The sequence below is a fragment of the Equus caballus genome, chromosome 10 (genome assembly GCF_041296265.1).
Source record: "Equus caballus isolate H_3958 breed thoroughbred chromosome 10, TB-T2T, whole genome shotgun sequence".
Lineage (NCBI taxonomy): Eukaryota > Metazoa > Chordata > Mammalia > Perissodactyla > Equidae > Equus > Equus caballus.
Genome location: NC_091693.1, coordinates 23252812 through 23273843, shown reverse-complemented (window position 1 = coordinate 23273843; position 21032 = coordinate 23252812). Strand labels below are relative to the sequence as shown.

Genomic DNA, 21032 nt, shown 5'->3' with positions numbered 1-21032 from the left:
CCTAACATCTGTTGCCAATATTCTTTTATTCTTCTGCTCCCCAAAGCCCCCAAGTACATAGCTGTATATTCTAGCTGTGGGTCCTTCTGGCTCTGTTATGTGGGATGCTGCTTCAGCATGGCCTGACGAGTGGTGCCAGGTCCACACCCAGGATTGGAACCGGCGAAACCCGGGGCTGCTGAATCGGAGTGTGCGAACTTAACCACTTGGCCACGGGGTGGCCCCCTATAAGAAATATTCTTGGACAACAGTGGTTCCTGGAGGTCAGTAGTGTCTTGAGTAATGGTAATATGCTCCTCACACATGAATATTAGATTTACTCACATGGATCTGGTGGGTGGCACTGCCTACAGTGGTCTCACTGCTAAGTTCTGCAGGTAACAGCTGGTTTGCAATGGGTGGAGGAGTTCACAGGTGCTGAGAAAATAGGATGGAGAGTAGATGACTGATGCAAATTTAGCCAGAAGGAAAAGATGGTCCCAGCAGCAGTTTTCCTTCTAATTAATGCCAGGTATGAATTAGCTGCTCCCATGTTCCAGCCACATATTAGGTGCTGGGAACACAGTGGTGAACTTGAGAGCCATAGTCACCCACCACAAGACAGGGTTACTCAGAGGTGATTTGATAGAATGGTCAAATGCTCAGATATATGTTCAGAATTTGTGGCTCCAAATTGAGGCCTGCCTTTTAATGACTTACTGTTGGACCTGTCTGTGCCTTGGCATTTTCATCAGAACGTGGGGACAGTGATAATATCTGCAACCCAGGGCTGTCTCAGGATTTGCTCAACACGTACAAAGCCCCCGTGTGGTGTCTCGCACATGGTGCACTCATTGTGGTCCCTTAGTGTAGGAGCTGACTTGATCTCTGAGGCGGGCTGGCTGTCTGGAGCTCAGTTTCACCGTGTAGTATTGCTGTGACGGTGGGCAAGTTATTTAACCTCACTGTATCTACATATCCTCATATGGAAAATTTTGGAAGAATGGGGCTACTTCCATCATAGCATCACTGAGTGTGAGTTTTTAAAAAATGACAGCAGGGGCAAGTAATGTGGATTTGGGTATCAGTGTGGTGCAAAGCAACTGAAAGGTCTTAAGAGATATAGGTAACGCCTTGACTTGTAGGTTAAAAATATGTTCAAGATTACTGTCCTAGGAGAACCAAAATGATGAGGGGTTGTGCTGAGGATGTGGATGTGATTAATTTGTTTAGCTTATGGAACACTTGAACATTGTAATGCTACAACTTAAATTGTTATCTTCCTTTTTACTTTCTGAAGATTTTCTCTGAAACCTTTCTCTGAGACATCTGTATCTAGTATTTATTCAAAAGTCACATTCTCAGGGAGACCTTCCCTGTATATCCTGAGAAAGAAAATCTCGAACCCTGCAGACACGCTCTAACTCCCTTCCCCTCTCCAGCTCCACCTCTCTTCTGTTTGCCTGTAAGGCTTGAGGCACAGTTGCACCCTAATTCTTCCCTCTTTGTGTGTCTTCCATTAGAATCCCTGCTTGTGGGCGAGTGGGCTTAATTTCACAGCTGAGACTTTTGTCAAAGTATGTATATACTCTGATATTGTTTCCTTATTTGAAATTTCACAGTTGGCTAGTTCACTCATTACACAGCAGTTGAAAGAATATGAATTCTGTCTAGCAGAAGACAGACGGCAGATTGTTCCTTTACTGTAACCAAGTGCAACCAGATGTGAAAGTTTTCGATGGACTTGTCCCTCAGTTTCGCCTCATGGTACTAGTGCAGCCTTCCCTCCCCCACCCTGCCAAAAATCTCACAGAAAGTCAACGATCAATGCCATTTCCACTAAGGACCTTCTGAGAACAAGAGGAGGTTTTTTGGGAAAGGTGATATGTGTCCATGTATGCGTTATAGGAAAAATTTCACTTAATGGTATAAAAATTACCTTACAAGTGGAAATGTTAAAAGGCATATACATTTAAAAGTTTTGGTGAATATTGCCAAATTGCAGTCCAGAATAGTGCTGTGCCAACATATATGGTGAGGGCTGACACTGACCCTGATATCAGTTTCCCTCCATTAAACCTAGCATATATGGGGTTAAAACCAAAACACTCATCCCCTGCTTACTCCCTGGCTTCCTGGCTCTAGAGTCCACTATCATCCATGAGACAGACAGCACCAAGGACAAGCACCTGGATTCATTATCTCCTTCCTGCAAAGAGACACAGGCTGGTGGGAAAGCTGCTGACCAGCAAGGTCACGGGTCCCCTCCTCTCTGCAAGTAGTCTCAAGGCCAAAGACAGGCCAGTGGGAAAGCTCTGACCAGCAAGGCCATATGCTCCCCCTCCCCTGCCTAAAACCCCAAATAAAAACCCTTCCTTTTAGCTTTTCAGGTAGTTTTGCATTTCAGCGTTAGATGCCCTCTCTCCTTGCTCAGTGCTGTGCAATAATAAAATTCCTACTTTCTCCCACTATATATGGTTGCTGTGCAACGGGTGAGCAAACTCACTTCAGGTTCGATATCACGGCCAAACAAATAAGTTAAAATTTTCTAGTATCACATTAAAAAAGCAAAAAGAAACAGGCAAAATTAACTTTCATTATTTAGCCCAATAGGTACCAAGTGCTATTTCAACATGTAATATTTTACTTTTATTTCTGGATGAAGTCTGTAAAACCCACCATGTATTTTACACTTATGTTACCAAATGTCCTGTGCTCATAGCTATAGGTGGCCAATGGCTGCTATACTGGATAATGCTGTTCTAGAATTTTCTCCATGCTTACCAGTTGGTTAAGTGCAGTGGTCAGGTAAGCTATGGTCTACGGCCCAGATCTTGCCTGCGGCTCTGTTTTGGTACAGCCTAGAAGTTAAGAGTGGTTTTTATTTTTAAAAAGTTCTAGAAAAAAAAAATGACACAGAGCATACGTGGCCTGCAAAGCCTCAAGTATTTACGACTTGACCCTTAAAACAAAAAGCTTGGCAACCTCTAGTTTGGTGTAACTGAATGTGCTCAGGTTTATTCTGTTTATCTGCTGCTATGTGGAGGTGTTCAAATTTGCCTTGGTTTTTGATGAGTTTCACTTAAGGCACATATGCCTAGAAGAGACTGGAAGTATCTTTAGTGATCTCTGGCTTCTCTTTGTCTAATTACTTTTTTTCTTAGTCTAGCTCAAGGTTTCTCAATTTTGTCTATCCTTTAAAGGAACCAATTTTTGGTTTCATTGATTCTTTGTATCATTTTTCTATTCTCTATTTCATTTTTCTCCATTCCAATCCTTTTTATTTTATTCCTTCTGTGAGCTTTGGTTTTTTTTTTTTTTTTTTTTATAAGATTGGCACCTGATCTAACATCTGTTGCCAATCTTTCTTCTTCTTCTTCTCCCCAAAGCCCCCAGTACATAGTTGTATATTCTGGTTATGGGTCCCTCTAGTTGTGGCATGTGGGATGCCACCTCAGCATGGCCTGACGAAGGGTACCACGTCTGCACCCAGGATCTGAACCAGTGAAGCCCTGGCCTGCCGAAGCAGGGTATGTGAACTTAACCACTCCCCCACAGGGCCAGCCCTTGCTTTTCTTTTTCTAGTTTTTTTTCTTTTTGAGGAAGATTAGCCCTGAGCTAACATCTGCCACCAATCCTCCTCTTTTTGCCGAGGAAGCCTGGCCCTGAGTTAACAATCCGTGCCCATCTTCCTCTACTTTATATGTGGGACACCTGCCACAGCATGTACATAGGTCCACACCCGGGATCCAAACCAGCCAACCCCAGGCTGCCAAAGCAGAACACGTGAACTCAACCACTGCACCACTGGGCCGGCCCCTTTTTCTAGTTTCTTACAGTGTACAGTTAGTTTATTGATTTGAGATCTTTCTTCAATGTAGGCATTTACTACTAAAAATTTCCTTCTGAGCACAGCTTTCACTGCATCCCATAAGTCTTGATTTTCATTCTTAATGTAGTCTCCAATTTCCCTTTTCAATTTGTTGAGACTTGTTTTGTGGCCTAACATACGGTCCATCCTGGAGGATGTTCTGTGCGCACTAGAGAAGAATGTGTATTCTGTCGCTGGTGGAGTGTTCTGTGCATGTCTGTCAGGTCTAATGGTTTACAGCATCAAGTCCTTTATTTTTATCAATCTCCCATCTAGATGTTCTATCCACTATAGAAAGTGGGGTACTGAAATCTTTATTACTGTAGCTCTTGGCTCTTCAATTCTGTCAATGTTTACTTCATATATTTTGATGTTTTGTTTAGTGTATATAATTGCTAGATGAATTTTATTAATGTATGATGTTCTTCGTCTCTTGTAAAAGTTTTAGACTTAGACCCTATTTTGTCTGATACTAGTATAGTCACCCCAGCTCTTTAAAGTAACGATTCATGAGGAAGGACTTATTTCAGATATTTTGCTATTGGCCTTTTGTATGTCTTGTGCCTTTCTTGTTCCTCGTCTCCTCCATTACTGCCTCCTTTTGTGTTTATTTTTGTAGTGAAGTGTTTTGATTACCTTCTCATTTCCTTCTGTGTCTACATTTTTAAAGATATTTTCTTAATGGTTACCATGGGGATAATTGACACCCTAAATTTATAACAATGTAGTTTGAATTGACACCAACGTAGATTCAATGACACACAGAAACTGCTGCTACCTAGCTCCAACTCCTGCATGTTACTGCCACAAATTACCTCTTCATACATTTTGTGCCCATTAACATAGAATGATAATTTTTTTTTCCTGAGGAAGATTAGCCCTGAGGTAACTACTGCCAATCCTCCTCTTTTTGCTGAGGAAGACTGGCCCTGATATAACATTCATGCCCATCTTCTTCTACTTTATACGTGGGACGCCTACCACAGCATGGCTTTTGCCAAGCGGTGCCATGTCCGCACCCAGGATCTGAACTGGCAAACCCCAGGCTGCTGAGAAGCAAAACGTGTGCACTTAACCACTGCGCCACCGGGCCCACCACTGACTGATAATTTTTTTATGCATTTATTTTTTTATATCATGTGGGAAGAGATGTTACAAACAAGTGTAACGTTACTGGCTTTTATATTTGCCTATGTAGTTACTGTTTCTTTGTCCGTCTTCAAATTACTGTAGAGTGCCCTTTCATTTGAGCCTGAAGGACTCCCTTTGGCATTTCTTGTAGGGCAGGTCTGCTAGCAAGCAACTCCCTCACCTTTTATTTATCTAGGAATGTCTTAATTTCTGTTTCATTCTTTTTTTTTTTAAAGATTTTATTTTTTCCTTTTCCTCCCGAAAGCCCCCCTGTACATAGTTGTGTACTTTTAGTTGTGGGTCCTTCTAGTTGTGGCATGTGGATGCCACCTCAGCATGGCTTGATGAGCAGTGCCATGTCCTCGCCCAGGATCCGAACCAGCGAAACCCTTGGCTGCCGAAGAAGAGCATACGAACTTAACCACTCGGCCACAGGGCCGGCCCATTTCATTCTTGAAGGATAGCCTTGACAAAGAATTCTTGGTTGGCAGCTTTTTCTTTCAGCACTTTACATATATCATCCCTCCCTCTTTTGGTCTCCATGGTTTCTGATAAGATCCCATAAGTCCTTGCAACAGCTCCTCAGACATATCTTAAAGATAAAGTATTTCTTTATCTATGGTGATATATTCAAGAAAGGGATCATTAATTAATGATTATTGAGGCTCAATAAAATTCATTCACTTAACAGACATTTCTTGACTGCCTACCATGTACATGGTACTGTTCAAAGGGTCAGGATTCAGAGGTGAGCAAGCCCAAAAAGATGACAGGATTCAAGAACTCACATTCTACTGGAGAGCACAGACAATAAAGCAGTAAACCAGTAGAAATTTCAGTTTGGAATACGCACCAGAAGCAACTAACAGTATGTGATAGGGAGAACTGCATGGAGATGCCTTAAGCCTTATTTTCTCAAAAAAAAATGAGCCTGAAGCGAGGATTATGTACTGACACTTTGTTGGGCAGTGAGAAAGAACTTGTTAGAAGTACTGTGATGCCAGAGTGGCAGTCAATGGGGGACTACACTACTCAAAATGAGACGGTTAACTGTCCAAAGAAAGCAGAGTTTGAAGGTTTTTAAATTTGAAATTGTGCAAGAAAGAGAACATTTCTTGCAAAAGGAGTGGAAGTTTGAGATAGAAATATGCAAGAGGCTGAAATGCTGACCTGGGACAGGCTACCAAGCAGGAAACGGAAACAATGGTTGAATAGCACATTAGTGGAAACCATGGCAATTTTCAGGCAAGCAACACCAAGCACTGGAAAAAAGAATCTGAATTGGGTGCAGAACACTAATGAAATAGTACAGTGTGCTGAAGCCCAGGAAGTGAGGACTAGACAGATACTTAAAAGTGTATATAAAGTATGGTATTAGAAATTATATATGGCATTAAAGTCACATATACTTATTTTTTGATGGACTATTGGAGAACATATCAACTGTTTTGTGTAAAATGGAAGTTGCAGGCAATTTCAGGACAAACTTTTGAGCACTAGTAAACAGAAAAGCAAGCCAGGCTGAGGTTGCAACATGTCATTAGCAACTTACCTTAATAAATCTCTGTTTCTATGGACCCCTTATCCCCGCCAAAATCCAGAATTTTATTGCTCTTTGTGATGGTAATTTTAAAACTGAAAAAGGACAGCAAGGCTTAAGAGGCCACCCCCTGTCCCCTGCCCGTACACACACTCAGGTGGGGCGCCTCTGAAACCATGTCCTCACCTGAATGGTGCGTCCTGGCTCCTGCCCTGGTGCGGACAGCTGCTGACTCTGCCCGTGCAGCAGCTGGTCAACTTCCATGACAGCTCCTGATGTTCCTGTCGACGTCCTGAGCCCCACACTCTGCCTGCGAGCCTCGGGAGCTCCAGGGTGGGTATGAGGCGCAGCTGGCACCTGAGATGTTTGGAACCCACCTTGCTGTGGGGACAGTTTCCAGGATGGACTCATGAACCAGTCAGTGAGACCCCATTCTGCGAAACCTGTGCAAGTGTCTGGGAGATGTTTTCTTCCTGGTACCGCCAACTTTAAGAATGACGGATCCTGGCATGGTCAGGACCACTGTGTGCAGCCTCAGCATAAAAGCTACTCTAAGAAAGCAGAGAAAAACTCAGGGCAGACATCTAGGTTTTGTGCGAGCCCTGGGTCCACCTGAGGCTAAAGTCCCTGACACTCTGCATGAGTCAATCACTTCTTATTCTCTCTACTCTAAACCCTCTCAGGCTACTCTGAATTAGCTTTTTCTTTTTAAAGATTTTTTGTATTTTCCCTTTTTCTCCCAAAGCCCCCCAGTACATAGTTGTCTATTTTCAGTTGTGGGTTCTTCTAGTTGTGGCATGTGGGATGCCGCCTCAGCATGGCCTGATGCCATGTCCGCGCCCAGGATTCCAACTGGCGAAACCCTGGGCTGCCGAGGCAGAGTGCATGAACTTAACCACTTGGCCACGGGGCTGGCCCCCTGAATTAGGTTTTTGCTCCTTGAACTAAGAGTCCTGACTCACACACTCTCTTCCCCTATTTCCTTCTGTCCATCATCCCCGTCCATCCAGGTGGTGTCCCCACATCTCAGCTTTGTTCCCCAGACGACTGCCCAGCACGGCCTCTCTCCACGGGGCTTCCACCTTCTCACTTTTATCTCCACTGTGATCCTCAGTCCTCTCCCTCCTCACACCTTTCAACTTCCTTTGGGTCCTCCTCTCCCTACTAACACTAATATTCCAAACGTCTCCTCACACGTCCTTCCCACCTCATACTCCTTCCCCTGCCCCCCCATCTCCCTGTTTATGCAGAAATGTTTGGAAGGACAGCACCCACCCATGTGTGCAGTCTGAAGCAGGAGGGGGTCCTGGGCTTGCTCTGGTTTTGGCATAGGGTCCATAGGAGAGGGGGTGCTAAGGAAGGTAACTCCTAATGAGGACGATTATCAGGGGTACTGAAGACTAGTCCAGAAAGACACCCAGCTCTGAAACCTGGGTCTGGCACCACACCCCCCAAACATGTTCATGTTCCCTCATTCTCTGCCTCCAGAGGACTAAGATCCTCAACCCAGCCCTACCACTATGGTATACATAACACAAGAACTAAGGAGGTTTAATGAAATATAACCCTAACTCTGAGATTCTAGGTCCTTTGTCAGCCATAATAGGACACTGCTCTGGACTCGAGCACCATCGACCTCTCAGGCTACACTCATGAGCAGCGAAGCCCTCCTCCAGCTCTCAGAGGCTCCCTTCCTGCACGCTCCCCTTTTCTTTAGTCTCCCAGGACCTGTCCCCAAGCTGTTCCTTCCTCATGCACCAGGCTCTCTCCCACCCATCCCCAGCTTTTCAAACTCACTCCCATGGGCCCCCGTCCCCCACTCCCCCATCACCATCCCTCCCCACATTCTCAGATCCCCACCCAGGGCTCCAGTCCTTTCCCCAACACAACCCATCCCCTTCACTCTAGGACTGACCCATCTTAAGACAGCTCAGGTCCCTCCTGAGTCTAACTGCTCCCTCCACTCTCCCAGGACTCAATCTCGGGCCTGTCTCCTTCCTAAGGACAAGTCCACTTGCCTCCCTGGAGCACCACATCCCAGTCCCTGCTGTGGGACTGCCAGGATCTGGAAGAGGTCAGTTTGCTGGCCCAGTTCCTTCCGGAACAGCTCATGTTTGAATGTCCAACAAACAGACCGGCTCTTCGCGATTTTAGTTTTAGCTATTCTGGTGAGCGTCCAGTGACATCACATGGTGATTTTATTTTGCATTGCCTGGATGAATAATCATGCTGAACACATTTTCACTGACTTACTGGCCATTTGGTGATCTTAAGTGCTTATGCAAGTCTGTCCCCTGCCCCTCCTTTAATTGATTTGTTTTTTCATTATTGACTTGAAGGGTTCTTTCTATTTCCTGTGTGAGTCCACTGTCAGTTGTATGTAGAATGAGCATCTTCTGGTCTGCTTCCTGCTTTTCCACTACTTTCTTTTGTGTACCAAGAAACACTGTGCACCCCGAGACTGTGACAGTAATCTGTATTTTCTTCTAGAAGTTTGGTAGTCTTTTCTAAACTCATTGCGCCCACAGGGGTCTTCTTGTAATAATTCCCTACGAGCAACAGTAATGGGAATAATGATTAAGAGCAGCAGCAGCTACTGTTTATTGAGCTTACACAATATTCCAGATACACTTTCAAGGAGGTTACATGTACCAAACTCAACCACAACAGCAGGAGCAGGTAGGTGTGCTTCTCCCCACTTCACAAATGATGCACAGGGGTAAGAGGTAATTTGCCCAGTGTCTCACAGGGAGGAGAGGTGGGATGGTGATAACGGTGGCATATGGACCACGACAAAAGGCTTCCCCACAATACATCAGCACAGTTATTCCCTAGAATGAATCTGAAATGCGACAGAGATCGAACGGGACTGGAAAGCTTCTATGCATTTACTAAACTCATCTACCCAGTAAAAGAAATCTGCACTGAGTATGCTGTGATCGTTAAGAGTGATTTTCCCATTCTTGAAATTTGCCTTTAGCATGACTATTCTGATATTCGATAAGCAGAAGAGTGACCAGTGAAGGCTTTCTGATGTTAATTTATATCAAGAATTTTCCTCATGTTGTGGAAGGAAGGAATGTTGTGTAGGCCTCCGTACGCTCTTTGTATTCACAAGGCTTTTCAACAGTAGGAACCATCTGATGTTCCCTAAGATGGTTTACATGGTTACACGCCTTTCCACACTCCTTACACTCATAGGGTTTCTCACCGGTATGAATTTTCTGATGCTGTGTAAGTTGATGGCCGTGACTAAAGGCCTTCCCACATTCTTTACATTCATACGGTTTCTCCCCTGTATGAATTCTCTCATGTTTAACAAGGCTTGACCCATAAATAAAGGCCTTTCCACATTCCTTACATTTATAAGGCGTTTCACCAGTGTGAATTCTCTCATGTTGAGTAAGGTGATAGCCACAATTAAAGGCCTTGCCACATTCTGTACATTTATATGGCTTCTCACCTGTATGAATTCTCTCATGTTTAACGAGACTCGAACCCCAACGAAAAGCCTTCCCACACTCCTTACATTCATGAGGTTTCTCACCGGTATGAATCTTCTGATGTTGAGTAAGATAATTGACACGAGTAAAGGCCTTCCCACATTCTTGGCATTCATAGGGCTTCTCACCGGTATGAATTCTCTTATGCTGAATGAGGCTCGAGCCACAAATAAAGGCCTTCCCACAGTCTTTGCATTCATAGGGTTTCTCACCACTATGAATTCTCTTATGTTGAATTAGTTTATACACGCGGCTAAAGGTCTTCCCACAGTCCTTGCATTCATAGTCTTTCTCACCAGTATGAAATCTCTGATGCTGAGTGAGTTCATCACCACGTCTAAAGGCCTTCCCACAGTCTTTACATTCATAGGGTTTCTCGCCCGTATGAATTCTCTTATGAATAACGAGACTTGAGCCCCATCGAAAGGCCTTCCCACAGTCCTTACATTCATAAGGCTTCTCACCAGTATGAATTTTCTGATGTTGAGTAAGTTGGTTACCCCAACGAAAGGCCTTTTTACATTCTTTACATTCATAGGGTTTCTCACCAGTGTGAATTTTCTGATGTTGGGTAAGTTGATAGCCACGACTAAAGGCCTTCCCACATTCCTTACATTCAAAGGAATTCTCCCTATTATGAAGTCTCTGATGCGGTCTAACAGAGGTATTTTCTCTGTAAGTGGGTGTTTTCCCATAGTTGACTATCATTTGATTGAAATATCCCTCTGGAGGGCCATGTGGTCCTTCAAACTCACCTTCACACATCCAGTCAACGCCAAGGGATTTACGTTTTCCATTTGAGTTCCATTTGGAAAAATTTATTTCATAAATGCCCTTTTCTATAGGTAAACTCTTGGTCTCATAGGGTGACTCCAAATCTGGAAAAAAATAACATATTTTGTTTCCTTTTAAGGAAAATAAAAACAACCCAACCTAACAACAAACCAAAAACTTCTCTAATAGACATAAAACTTATCTAGTGGAATAAATATGAGGCCCCCAGGGCTCCTGTTAAAATGTACAGTCTACATCTGGCACCACAATACTTAATGAGAAAACACTGCAGCCAGTCCTGCTAAAGTCAAATGAGGAAAAGGTACTGACTATTAGTCCTACTATTTTCTATCAGCTGACACTAGCAAGCAAAAGAAATCAGAGGGACAAATATCAAAAATAAAGATGAAAAAGAGCACAATTTGTAGGTGATGTGATGACATACGTGGAAAACTCAGGAAAATCAGATATGAAACTACTCGAAAAAATTAAAATACACAGATAGCTGTATATAAAATTAATATTCTGACATGGCTATATGTACATGTAAGTAATATAATTAAAAGTAATTCTGGATAAAAAGACCCAACACTCAAAAGCAATAAAAACGACAGTGTGCAGGATTAAATTTAATAAAAATGTAAAACACCTAAGAGGAAAAGTTTAGAAAATCTGAGCATTGATAAGTATGGTAACTGCAAGGGACTGCAAAACATCAAACATATCTAAATCTCTGAGTTAGTAACGACACTAAAACATGTTAAATGACCAACCTTGGAGCATGTGAGGAAACCAGCCTTTTATAATAAAAACTCATAATTTCTTCTTTAAAGAACAACCCTTCTTATCCAATATGGAGAGTGCCACTACATACCCAACTAGCAGATGGAGCAGAGTTCCTCTTTACAGAGTTACTGCAGTGGGTAAATGAAGAAGTGACAGGCTCTCACCGTTCTGAATCTCCAATGAAATATGAATCTAGGCAGAGTGACAGCGACTGCTAAGAGCACAGACGGCCATCACCAGATATTGTCTCGTGACGAATGGAAGAACAGAGCAGCACCAGGAAGCAGTGGGCCCCAAATTAGATGAGAGGAAAAGAAAAAGAGCACTCGAAGCTAGGACACCTGCCAACTTTGAGGAACTACAAAGGGCAGAGGATCACGGCATTGACACCCTTTCTACTCAAGGCGTGGTCCAGAGACCAGCAGCATCAGCAACACATGAAACGGGTGAGACATGAGAAGAAAAACAAGCTGAAGAGGGGTTGGGGTGAAGATCAAGCTCATGGTGGTGACCTCTCCCCCAGAGCCCTTGGGCAGACCTTTGTGGGAGCTTTCCAAATGTGTCAGGGGTGCGCCTGCTCCCTGCCTGGCTGGCCGCTGTAACACTGGCTCACCGTAGCCAGACTGGCTCTCACTCTCCCCTGCACTGTCTTCCTGCCTTTTCCCTCACGACCATCAAGGTGCTTTCCCCTTGCTTCCAAAAGACAACTGCATCTGGCCTAGAAATGAAAGGTCCTGCTTTTAAAAAAAAAGCCACATGACATAAAACTTAGGAAAAAACGCTAAGTACAAAAGTTTTTTGATTGAGCCTTAGTCAAAAAATTTACGACAACCTAGAGTCAAAATGATAAAGACTTCAGAAAAGAGAAAGGATTAAAGACCAAACAGGACCCCAGATAGGGAGGGGAAAGGTCTTGTTCTTGAGGCCTTATCCCTGTAGGAGAGTGGAGCATGGTAGCTGACAGGATGGATTATGGGCCAGAATTCTTAGGTTCAGTTCTTGCTTCTGCCTCCTCTGTCTGACCATGTCACTTCGTGCCCCAGCATACTCATCTACAAATCGGACATAACAATAGTGCCTATCTCATGAACTTGTGAGAATGAAACGACATGTATTTATACATACACAGACACACAGTGCTTAGAACGATTCCCGGTTTAGAGTAAACACAATATTAGCCATTAACATCATGGCTGTTTTTTCGCTAACAGAAAAATAAGAGATTTCCTGAGATGTTTACAAAAGATTATCATCCATTGTTTAACTCAAAGTTCACGGGTTCTAACTTTCCACCTCACTTCAGGTACACTGTGCAGGACAAGGAATGTGCTCAGTTTGGTTTTACGTGGATTCTGTTCCTTCAGTCCACCTCTACATCAAACACACACGCTGCTTTACTAGAGAAAATCAAGTCACTGTATTGAGCCGCTATCCCTACAGATGGGTCCCCAAAGTACCAGAGGCCCGACAGCAATTTGGGTGTAAACATGTCAAAGTAGGAAGCTTGGTTTCCTTGAAGGTGGCCATGAAATAAGTATTTCAGAATTCCAATTCGTCCTTTGGTCATTATGGAAGAGAGGTAATTACAAGAAGGGCCAGACAAAGGTGGGAAGATCCCTGATGGATGAGGAGATGAAGGTGCGTAATGCCCATTTCCAACTCAACTAGGCTCAAAACACTCCTTGGGAACAGGAAGAAGAAATTAAACCAGGTTCTTGAAACACAGCCCTGATATTCACAGCGGAGGGAGCTGACATGGCAGGGGGGAGAGTCTGAGTTAGCGGAGGCAGGCGACTCACCCAGAGAGACCAAGTTACTGTAGTTCTCCAACATCACATCCCAGTACAGGTCCCTCTGCGTCGAGTCTAGACACGCCCACTCCTCCTGAGAGAAGTCTATGGCCACATCGGAGAATGTCACCAAAGCCTGGAAACAGAAACCCACATGGCCCTGAGGAAATGCAAGGACTCAGTTCTAGGATGAAGGGAAGGAGAGGACGGGATACCCGCTGCGTAGGGTGGAGACAGAAAGTAGACTGAAAGGCTGTGACATGGGTGGGGGCAGAGAGGACACAACCGAGACTGAGGCAGAATCCCCACATTACTGAAGGGCCCTACGGCTGCAGAGAAAACCCTCTCCCTGGGGACTTGTGAACCACCTCCGCCTGTCAGGAAACAGATGAAACAACCCGTTTTCCTCCTGTTGACAAGCACAGAGTCCACTACGTGCCTGCCTCATAAATCCTCAGCAAGCGTGGATTCCTACAGCATCCTTTTCCCTTTATAGGGAAAGAAACAAATTCCGAGGGCTGTGTTTCCCAAACGTAATATGAGATCTCAAGTTCAAAAATGGGGTTTACATGCTCGAATGCTTTTGAGCCAGGTTCTCTCTTAAGCAGTCTCCCTTTGTCATGACGAAAGCATATTTTTATTCCATCGTACGGATGGGTTAGACTTAATTATTATGGTTTACACGTAGGTTGAAGACAACGTCCAAGTTGTCCCCTAGTTCTGGGAGCATATGCTCATCTGTCACTTGTACTGGCTGACCTGTTAATTGTTACCCTCCACCACCCTGCCTTTTCTTTGTTCCTGATTTAGAGGATGCTGACGTCAAATGATGCAGAAGCTTACAGAGGTCTGGCAGGTCTGTTCAACAATGAAATTTATGTCTTGGGTTCCACGGTAAGAACATGATCTCTAAGTCCACAGGACCTCATCATGGCCCTATCTAACTCTAAAAGCTTCATAAAGTTGGAGCTTTCACCACACACTAAGACTCAGACCAAGAGACATGAACACCCTTCTTATCTGCTTAGAAAAAAAATTAGCGGAGAATTTTAGTTTTCTCTTGTGGTCAAATAGGACCAATGTCTCTAATGCATGAAACTGCAAACTCGACTCAAATATTTCTCCCAAGGCGCTTTCTTCCTCCATTGTCCCAACAGTACTTGTGACAAAAAAGTGAGCACAAAGGAGATACTGCATAATCAGCTCAATGGTTAAGTGAGCACTGGCCACACAGCTGGGCACGGGACTCCGTGGCATCATCGTTCACTGGAACAGGACGAACAGGGAGGCAGGTAATTAGACGGGATGTGCGTGGGCAGGAGGCTTTGGGATAATTCATAAACCATCAACAGGCCCTAATGATCACATTTCAAGAAGGAAAGAGAAATACATACTTACGTGGGCCATAGTTTTAGAATTCAGGAACTGATCAGTCCTTTTGGGATTTCCTTCACCAAAGACACAAAATCCAGAGAAGCCAGAACTAGACGAGGAAAAAGAATTATTAAAATAAGCACACCTTGGTCCCAAATGACTTTATACAACATTTTTCTCCTCCACCTATGCTTTTAAAGAAGTGCCCAGCTTCTTTCACCACAACACGCACACATAAACACAACACATCTGGAGAAGATGAAAAGGATTCTGGAACAAAACAGGCTCTCCCTGAAACCCCAGGAAACCTAGCTGCACAGACAGAGCAGAGGAGCGGTATTATCTATGTTTTGCCTTGAAGTCAGATCGAGACACTTTAGGAGGAGGATTTCTGGCCAGCTCCCTGTTGGGGGCATGTATTACGAATCCGGCCTTGACTGTCTGGCCGTTGCTCTCAGCTCCTGAGAGGTAACCTACATCACACCTGATAGGAATGTCTTTGTTCTGGGAAGGGGCTGGCCACATCCAACAGTCTCAGGGTGGCAGCTGACCACTCCAGAAAGACCAACCAGGTAATTCGGGTGGGGGCTTTTGATGACCCGGAGACCGAGATTAACAACTGGGCAATGAACCAATCAACTGTGCCTACATGATCAGTCAATCTATCATGCCTTTGGGATGAAGCCCCAGTGAAAGGTGAGTTTCCCTGGGTGGCAATACTCTGAGCATCTTGTTGTACATCGATGTCAGCAGAAGCACAAGCCCTGACTTGATATGGAGAGGACGCTGGAAGCTCCCTGGTGGGAACCCTCCTGGACTTCACCTTATGTGCTGTTTCCTTGGTTGACGGTAATCTGTATCCTTTCCCTGTAATTATCTGTAACCACGAGCAGCACAGCTCTCAGTGAGTGCTATGAGTCCTTCGAGTCCTGAATTACTGAACCTCAGGGTGGTTTCAGGAAACTTAACTTGCAGTTGGTCTCAGAACTGAGGGTGGTCTTGTGTGGAGACTGTGCCATTAAACCTCACAGTGTGGCCAACTCTGGGCAGAGGGACTGCGATCTGGACCTGAGACTAGGTGTGTTTAGGGTGCTCAGTCTCACTCTGAGCACATCCTGCTTATCCAAGGTGAAGAGGGGCTGCATCATTTAAACTCACACTTATTCTGTCCTCTAGATAGGGAGATGTCAGCTAAGACACAGCAGCTGGAAGGGGTGGAGAAGCAACTGCCCAGGCATCGTTCGGCACTCTGAGTCCAAAAAAGCTAACTACACAAACACATGCAGGATATCAGAGTAAAACATTGGTATCAGCAGTTATTAAATGCCAAGTTGGAAGAAATACGTAAAGAGATGAGAAACGTTTCAGATATATTGTGCAGGAAAAGCAAGCTACCAAAATGATACATTTTTAAAATGCTATATATAAATATATGTACACACATATATACATACATAAGATATATGAATATATCCATCTAGACACACACACACACACACACAGACACAGACAAACCGAAAGGCATCAATAGAAAGAGAGAGAGAAAAATAATAATAGAGAGAGAGAAAAATTCTGGAAAGATCCTTTGTGCAGAAAAGACTTAAGAGAGTGGGTCTGAAATTACTATCCTTAGGCCTGCTTGCAAGACTGGCCCTTGGCTGGACTTCCAGATTGTTTCCACCACTTCCTAAGTGATGACAGTGGCTCACTGTTCAGTGTTTTTTTTTAAGGAAGACTGGCCCTGAGCTAACACTTGTTGCCAATCTCCCTTTCTTTTTTTTTTCTTTTTCTCCTCAAAGGCCCAGTACACAGTTGTACGTCCTAGTTATAAACCCTTCTAGTTCTTCCATGTGGGATGCTGCCACAGCATGGCCTGATGAGCGGTGCTAGGTCCACACCTAGGACCTGAACTGGTGAACCCGGGGCTGCCAAAGTGGAGCATGCTAACTTAACCACTATGCCACGGGCCGGCCCCCTCACTGTTCTTAAATTGTTTGTACAATGCGGTTTATGCCGAACACCTGCTTTCCTCTGCGAGTCTGGAATTTTGTCATGTGTTAGGCACAGGGTGGCTATGTGACTGACCCCTGATAAAAACGCTGGACTCAGGCTCACAGGAGTTCCCTGGTAGACTGCACTGTCCATGTGCTGTCGTAACTCGCTGCTGGAGGAATTAAGCACACCCTGTGCAGCTGCACTGGGAGAGCACTCTTGGAAGCCTGTGGCTGGTTTCCTCTGGACGTTGTCCCATGCGCCTTTCCATTCACTGACTGTGCCACGTATCCTTTCGCTGTAATAAATCTTAGCCAGGAGCAGGACCACGTGTTGAATCCTGTGAGCCCATTTAGAGATCACTGAACCTGGTGGTGGTCTCGGTGACCCTGACACATCCTTTGACCTTGCTTTTCTTGTTTTAAGTATACGTCACTGGGCGTTTCAACAACAGCCATGCATTGACTGGACATATACAAATGTGTGTGCATTCTTTGAAATTTATTAAGAGGCAGCCACACTCTCAAAAGACAGAGAAACTTTCTCTCTCTTTTTTAAACAGTCTCCTCTTGACCTTACAGAAAAAGCTGAAACTATATTATCTTTGGACTATTTTACTGAATAACTTGTTTCCTTTCATTTCTCAACACCTAAACCAACTCTTTGATGTCTACATATTCCCACATATGCTGGAGCACTGACCAGAAAAAATGGCTAAAATTCCAAACGATGCCCTCGACGCTGGCAGTTGTCTTGAAGTTGCTTAGTTTTATGTCTTGATGGGAGGGTGGATTTGACTTTTGAGCTTGCCCTTCCAGCCACGATGTCCTGGAGACAACTGCTAAATCATCTTACCCTATTAGTCTTCACTTTGCATCCAACACTATTGGAAAAAACATGTCAGGTATAAAACTCAGGCAGTAAATTCCATTTATCTCCACACAGAGCCTGTGCCTTCAGAATTATCTGGTCATGACCTGACGTCAGTGGCTACCGGGGACATGATATCCCCTTCCTAGCACCTCTCAGGGCACGTCACCTGGAATCCTCCACAGGCTGTCTCATGCTTCTTCCCTTCCTTGCTGGACTGTAAGTGATGCACAGGTAACAATGTCCTTCTAGTCCTCCTGTCATTCCAAGTACTAAGATCACAGGGTCAGGCATACTGCAGGTACTTAACAGAAGTAGGATTTTGACTCAAAATTCCACTTTTCCGAATTTATCCCAAAGAAACAGCTATAGCAGTATACAAATATATGTACAAGGAGGTTCAGAGAAATTTTTTTCTGGAACATGTTTTTTTTAATTGAGATAACTATAGATTCACATGCAGTTATAAGAAATAATACAGAGGGATCCTGTGTACCCTTTACCTGGTTTACCCCAAGGCTAACACACTGCAAAACTATAGCACAGTATCACCACCAGGGCATTGACATTGACACAGTTCATCAATTTTATTCAGATTTTCCAGAGAATCATTCTAAAAAATGAAAAAATAGAAATATAAATATGTCACAGTAGAGGGTAGATTAAATCAATTATGGTCTGCTATAATGGCATATAATACATTTACTTATAATAATATTGATTCATATTAATTGAGAAAGAAACTTAAGATGAATATCAAGTGAAGAAGGCGGTTTATAAGGTTTGCACAATTTGGGAGGAGAGGTCTTGGGGAGGTAAGAACAAGGCCCCGTGGTCTGACCTCTAGGATGTGATCTCAGCTCTGACAGTTACTAACCCCACAGGGTCTGTTCCCCCCAGGACAGACTGGGATAAAACTGGTACCTACCAGGTAGGACTGTCTCAACTATTAAGAAGATACGCTACATAAAACACAATAATACGGAACAATTATTTAATACAAGTTAGCTATTGTGATCGAAGATCAGTAACATTACACATCCCTTAATCTGTTTTCATAAAAGAAACTCAAGCCTGCTGTTTTCTTTTTAATGCTAAAATATGTGCTTCTCAAACCTGCTGAAAACTAAAAACTTTCAGAGCCTCTTAAGAATGAAGTTCTGTTTAATTAACAATATAAGCAAAAAAGAATTCTAAGGTGTATAAGGAGGGAATGTTCCCTCCTCACCAGCAGCAAGAGGGACAGACATGATTCTGCATCAAAAATCCAGCTCAAAGAACCTCAACTGAGAAGATGCCAACTTGAGAACATTAGTGAGAGGCTGAGTCTTGTCTTCTTTGTGATACGGGATATTTATGTGAACATTTTAAACTACTGCCATCCTATACTTTTCTCACGTATCTGCCCTCGGAAATGCTACTTGTACAGTCCACATTGGTACTGTCTCAGTGATTACTGTCACGTTCTGTGAGAGAAATATTAAAATCCTAGAGAATCCAATTCTGAAGGGCTGCCTTTCTTGATAATTTGTTGCCCTGGGATCAGTTCCAAATGATGCGTTTCTAATCCTTTCAGGTGTAAATATGGGAGAGATTTTTTCCAAAGCAAGAAGGGGATCACCGTGTGCCTCTCCCCACCCCGCATGCACACAGGTATAAGGGGACCCGTGGCTGAGCTGGATTTCTTTTATAAATGAAGATTTGGAGAGTCTCTGGCTCATTTACAGGATCAATTAGCAGGATTCAATGCTCCAGAAACCAAACCACATATGTATGCTTAGCAGGGGAGGGGAGGGCTGGAAACATACATACCTGGATGGTACAGTTACGGGGAATTTTGAGTTTCTTCTTTATGAGCTTCTTAGGGGACGGAATTTTTTTGCAGCAAGCCGACATTAATCCCATTATAAGAAATATAACTTAAGGTAGCCCAAATTAAAAAAAAAAAATTAACAAAGAAAAGGACCACAGTTAAGGGGAAGCTGGTATATGGGTGCCATTAAGGGAACTTTGAATGGATAGGTCTGTGGTCAGCAGAACAACAGTCTCCCACAGAAGTCCATGTCCTCATCCTGGCACCTGTGAATATGTTACATTCCATAGCAAAGGGGCGTTAGGTTGCAGACGGACTTGAAGTCACTAATCAGCTGAGATTTACACAGGGAAACGATCCTGAATTATCCAGGTGGGCCCAATGTAATCACAAGAGTCCTTAAAAGCAGATGAGGGGGGTGAGAAGAAGAGCAAGTGAGATGTGATGACAGAAGCAGGGTTAGAGTAACCAGGCTCTGGTAATTGGAGTTCTGAAATATGCGGCTGTCACTGAGGGCGACACAGTCTTTGAACAAAAGGAGTAACTGTACGGTGGAGAAAAGTGACAAACACCAGCTCAGCCAGGTGATCAAGGTCAACAACAATCATCAATCATATGGACAGCTACTCTTGCCATGATGGGAAGAAACTGGTGATTTACTTCTGTGATCTTCCAGTCCTACACCCCGAATCCCAGCCTAATCAGAGAAAAACATCAGATTCCAAGAGAGGGACATCCTACAAAATACCTGACCAGTACCTCTTAAAACTGTCAAGGTCATCAAAGCAAGGGAAGTCTGAGAAACTGTCACAGCCAAGAGGAGCTTAAGGAGACATGACAATGACATGTAATGTGGTATCCTGGGTGGGATCCTGGAACAGACGAAGAATGTTACATAAAAACTAAGGAAATCTGAATGGGCATTAGTTAATGATAATATAGGAAAATTGGCTCGTTAATTGTAACTAATATCCCATACTGACGTAAGTTGCTGATAACAGGGGAACCTGGGTGCAGGGTATCTGGGAATTCTCTGTACTACCTCTGCAACTTTTCTGTAAATTTAAAACCATGCTAAAAAATAAAATCTATTAAAACAGAACAACAATATGCAACCATAGGTAGCCCATGAAGCGTAAAATATCTAATACCTGATCCTTTACAGAGAAAGTTTGCCAAACTCTGCTCTAGGTCCAGAACTCATACTCAGCATCAAACCATATTGCCTCTCACAGTTCATACAAAGATGCAGCTGAAACCAACTGAAACTGTCAGACCTCAAGCAACACCTAGCTGATACAACAAATTTCTGCTTATTAATTACTGAAAAACATCCCTGCCTTTGATGACAAAGACCTTTGCTCAAACCCCACTCTTAAAAGCCTCACAAAGCTGGTAACTTTGCCATTTACTGACTAAAACAATCAAGCCTTCTTCTTTCTTACTGTGCTCTGAAAGTCAGGCCTGTGGAAAAGACCCAAGATAAGTAGCGTTTGACTCCACCTAAAAACTAAAAAATCCAAATCACACTCTAAAATAAAGCACAAACATCAATCTCCCAATAGAACCCTTCTTATACCATGAGTTTCTTAGAAAAGGAGGGAACATC

The 21032-nt window shown here is 43.6% G+C and overlaps 1 protein-coding gene across 12 annotated transcripts in view; it reads right to left on the bottom strand.

Moving 5' to 3' along the window:
- Positions 1–9098: 9098 nt before the first annotated feature.
- LOC106781576 (zinc finger protein 331) overlaps positions 9099–21032 on the bottom strand; it is a 131832-nt gene continuing 119898 nt past the window's right edge. For 2 of the 12 annotated variants that reach the window (XM_070224802.1, XM_070224807.1), the window contains exons 3-6: positions 17443–17623; positions 14773–14857; positions 13384–13510; positions 9099–10902 (exon numbers count right to left, since the gene is read on the bottom strand). In XM_070224802.1, coding sequence (XP_070080903.1) covers positions 9581–10902; positions 13384–13510; positions 14773–14781 — 1458 coding nt within the window. In that variant the 5' untranslated portion in view covers positions 14782–14857; positions 17443–17623 and the 3' untranslated portion in view covers positions 9099–9580. Of the gene's footprint in view, positions 10903–13383; positions 13511–14768; positions 14913–15906; positions 20296–21032 lie in introns of those variants that run through there. The other 10 variants (XM_070224805.1, XM_070224801.1, XM_070224803.1 and 7 more) reach the window with 9 other exon arrangements.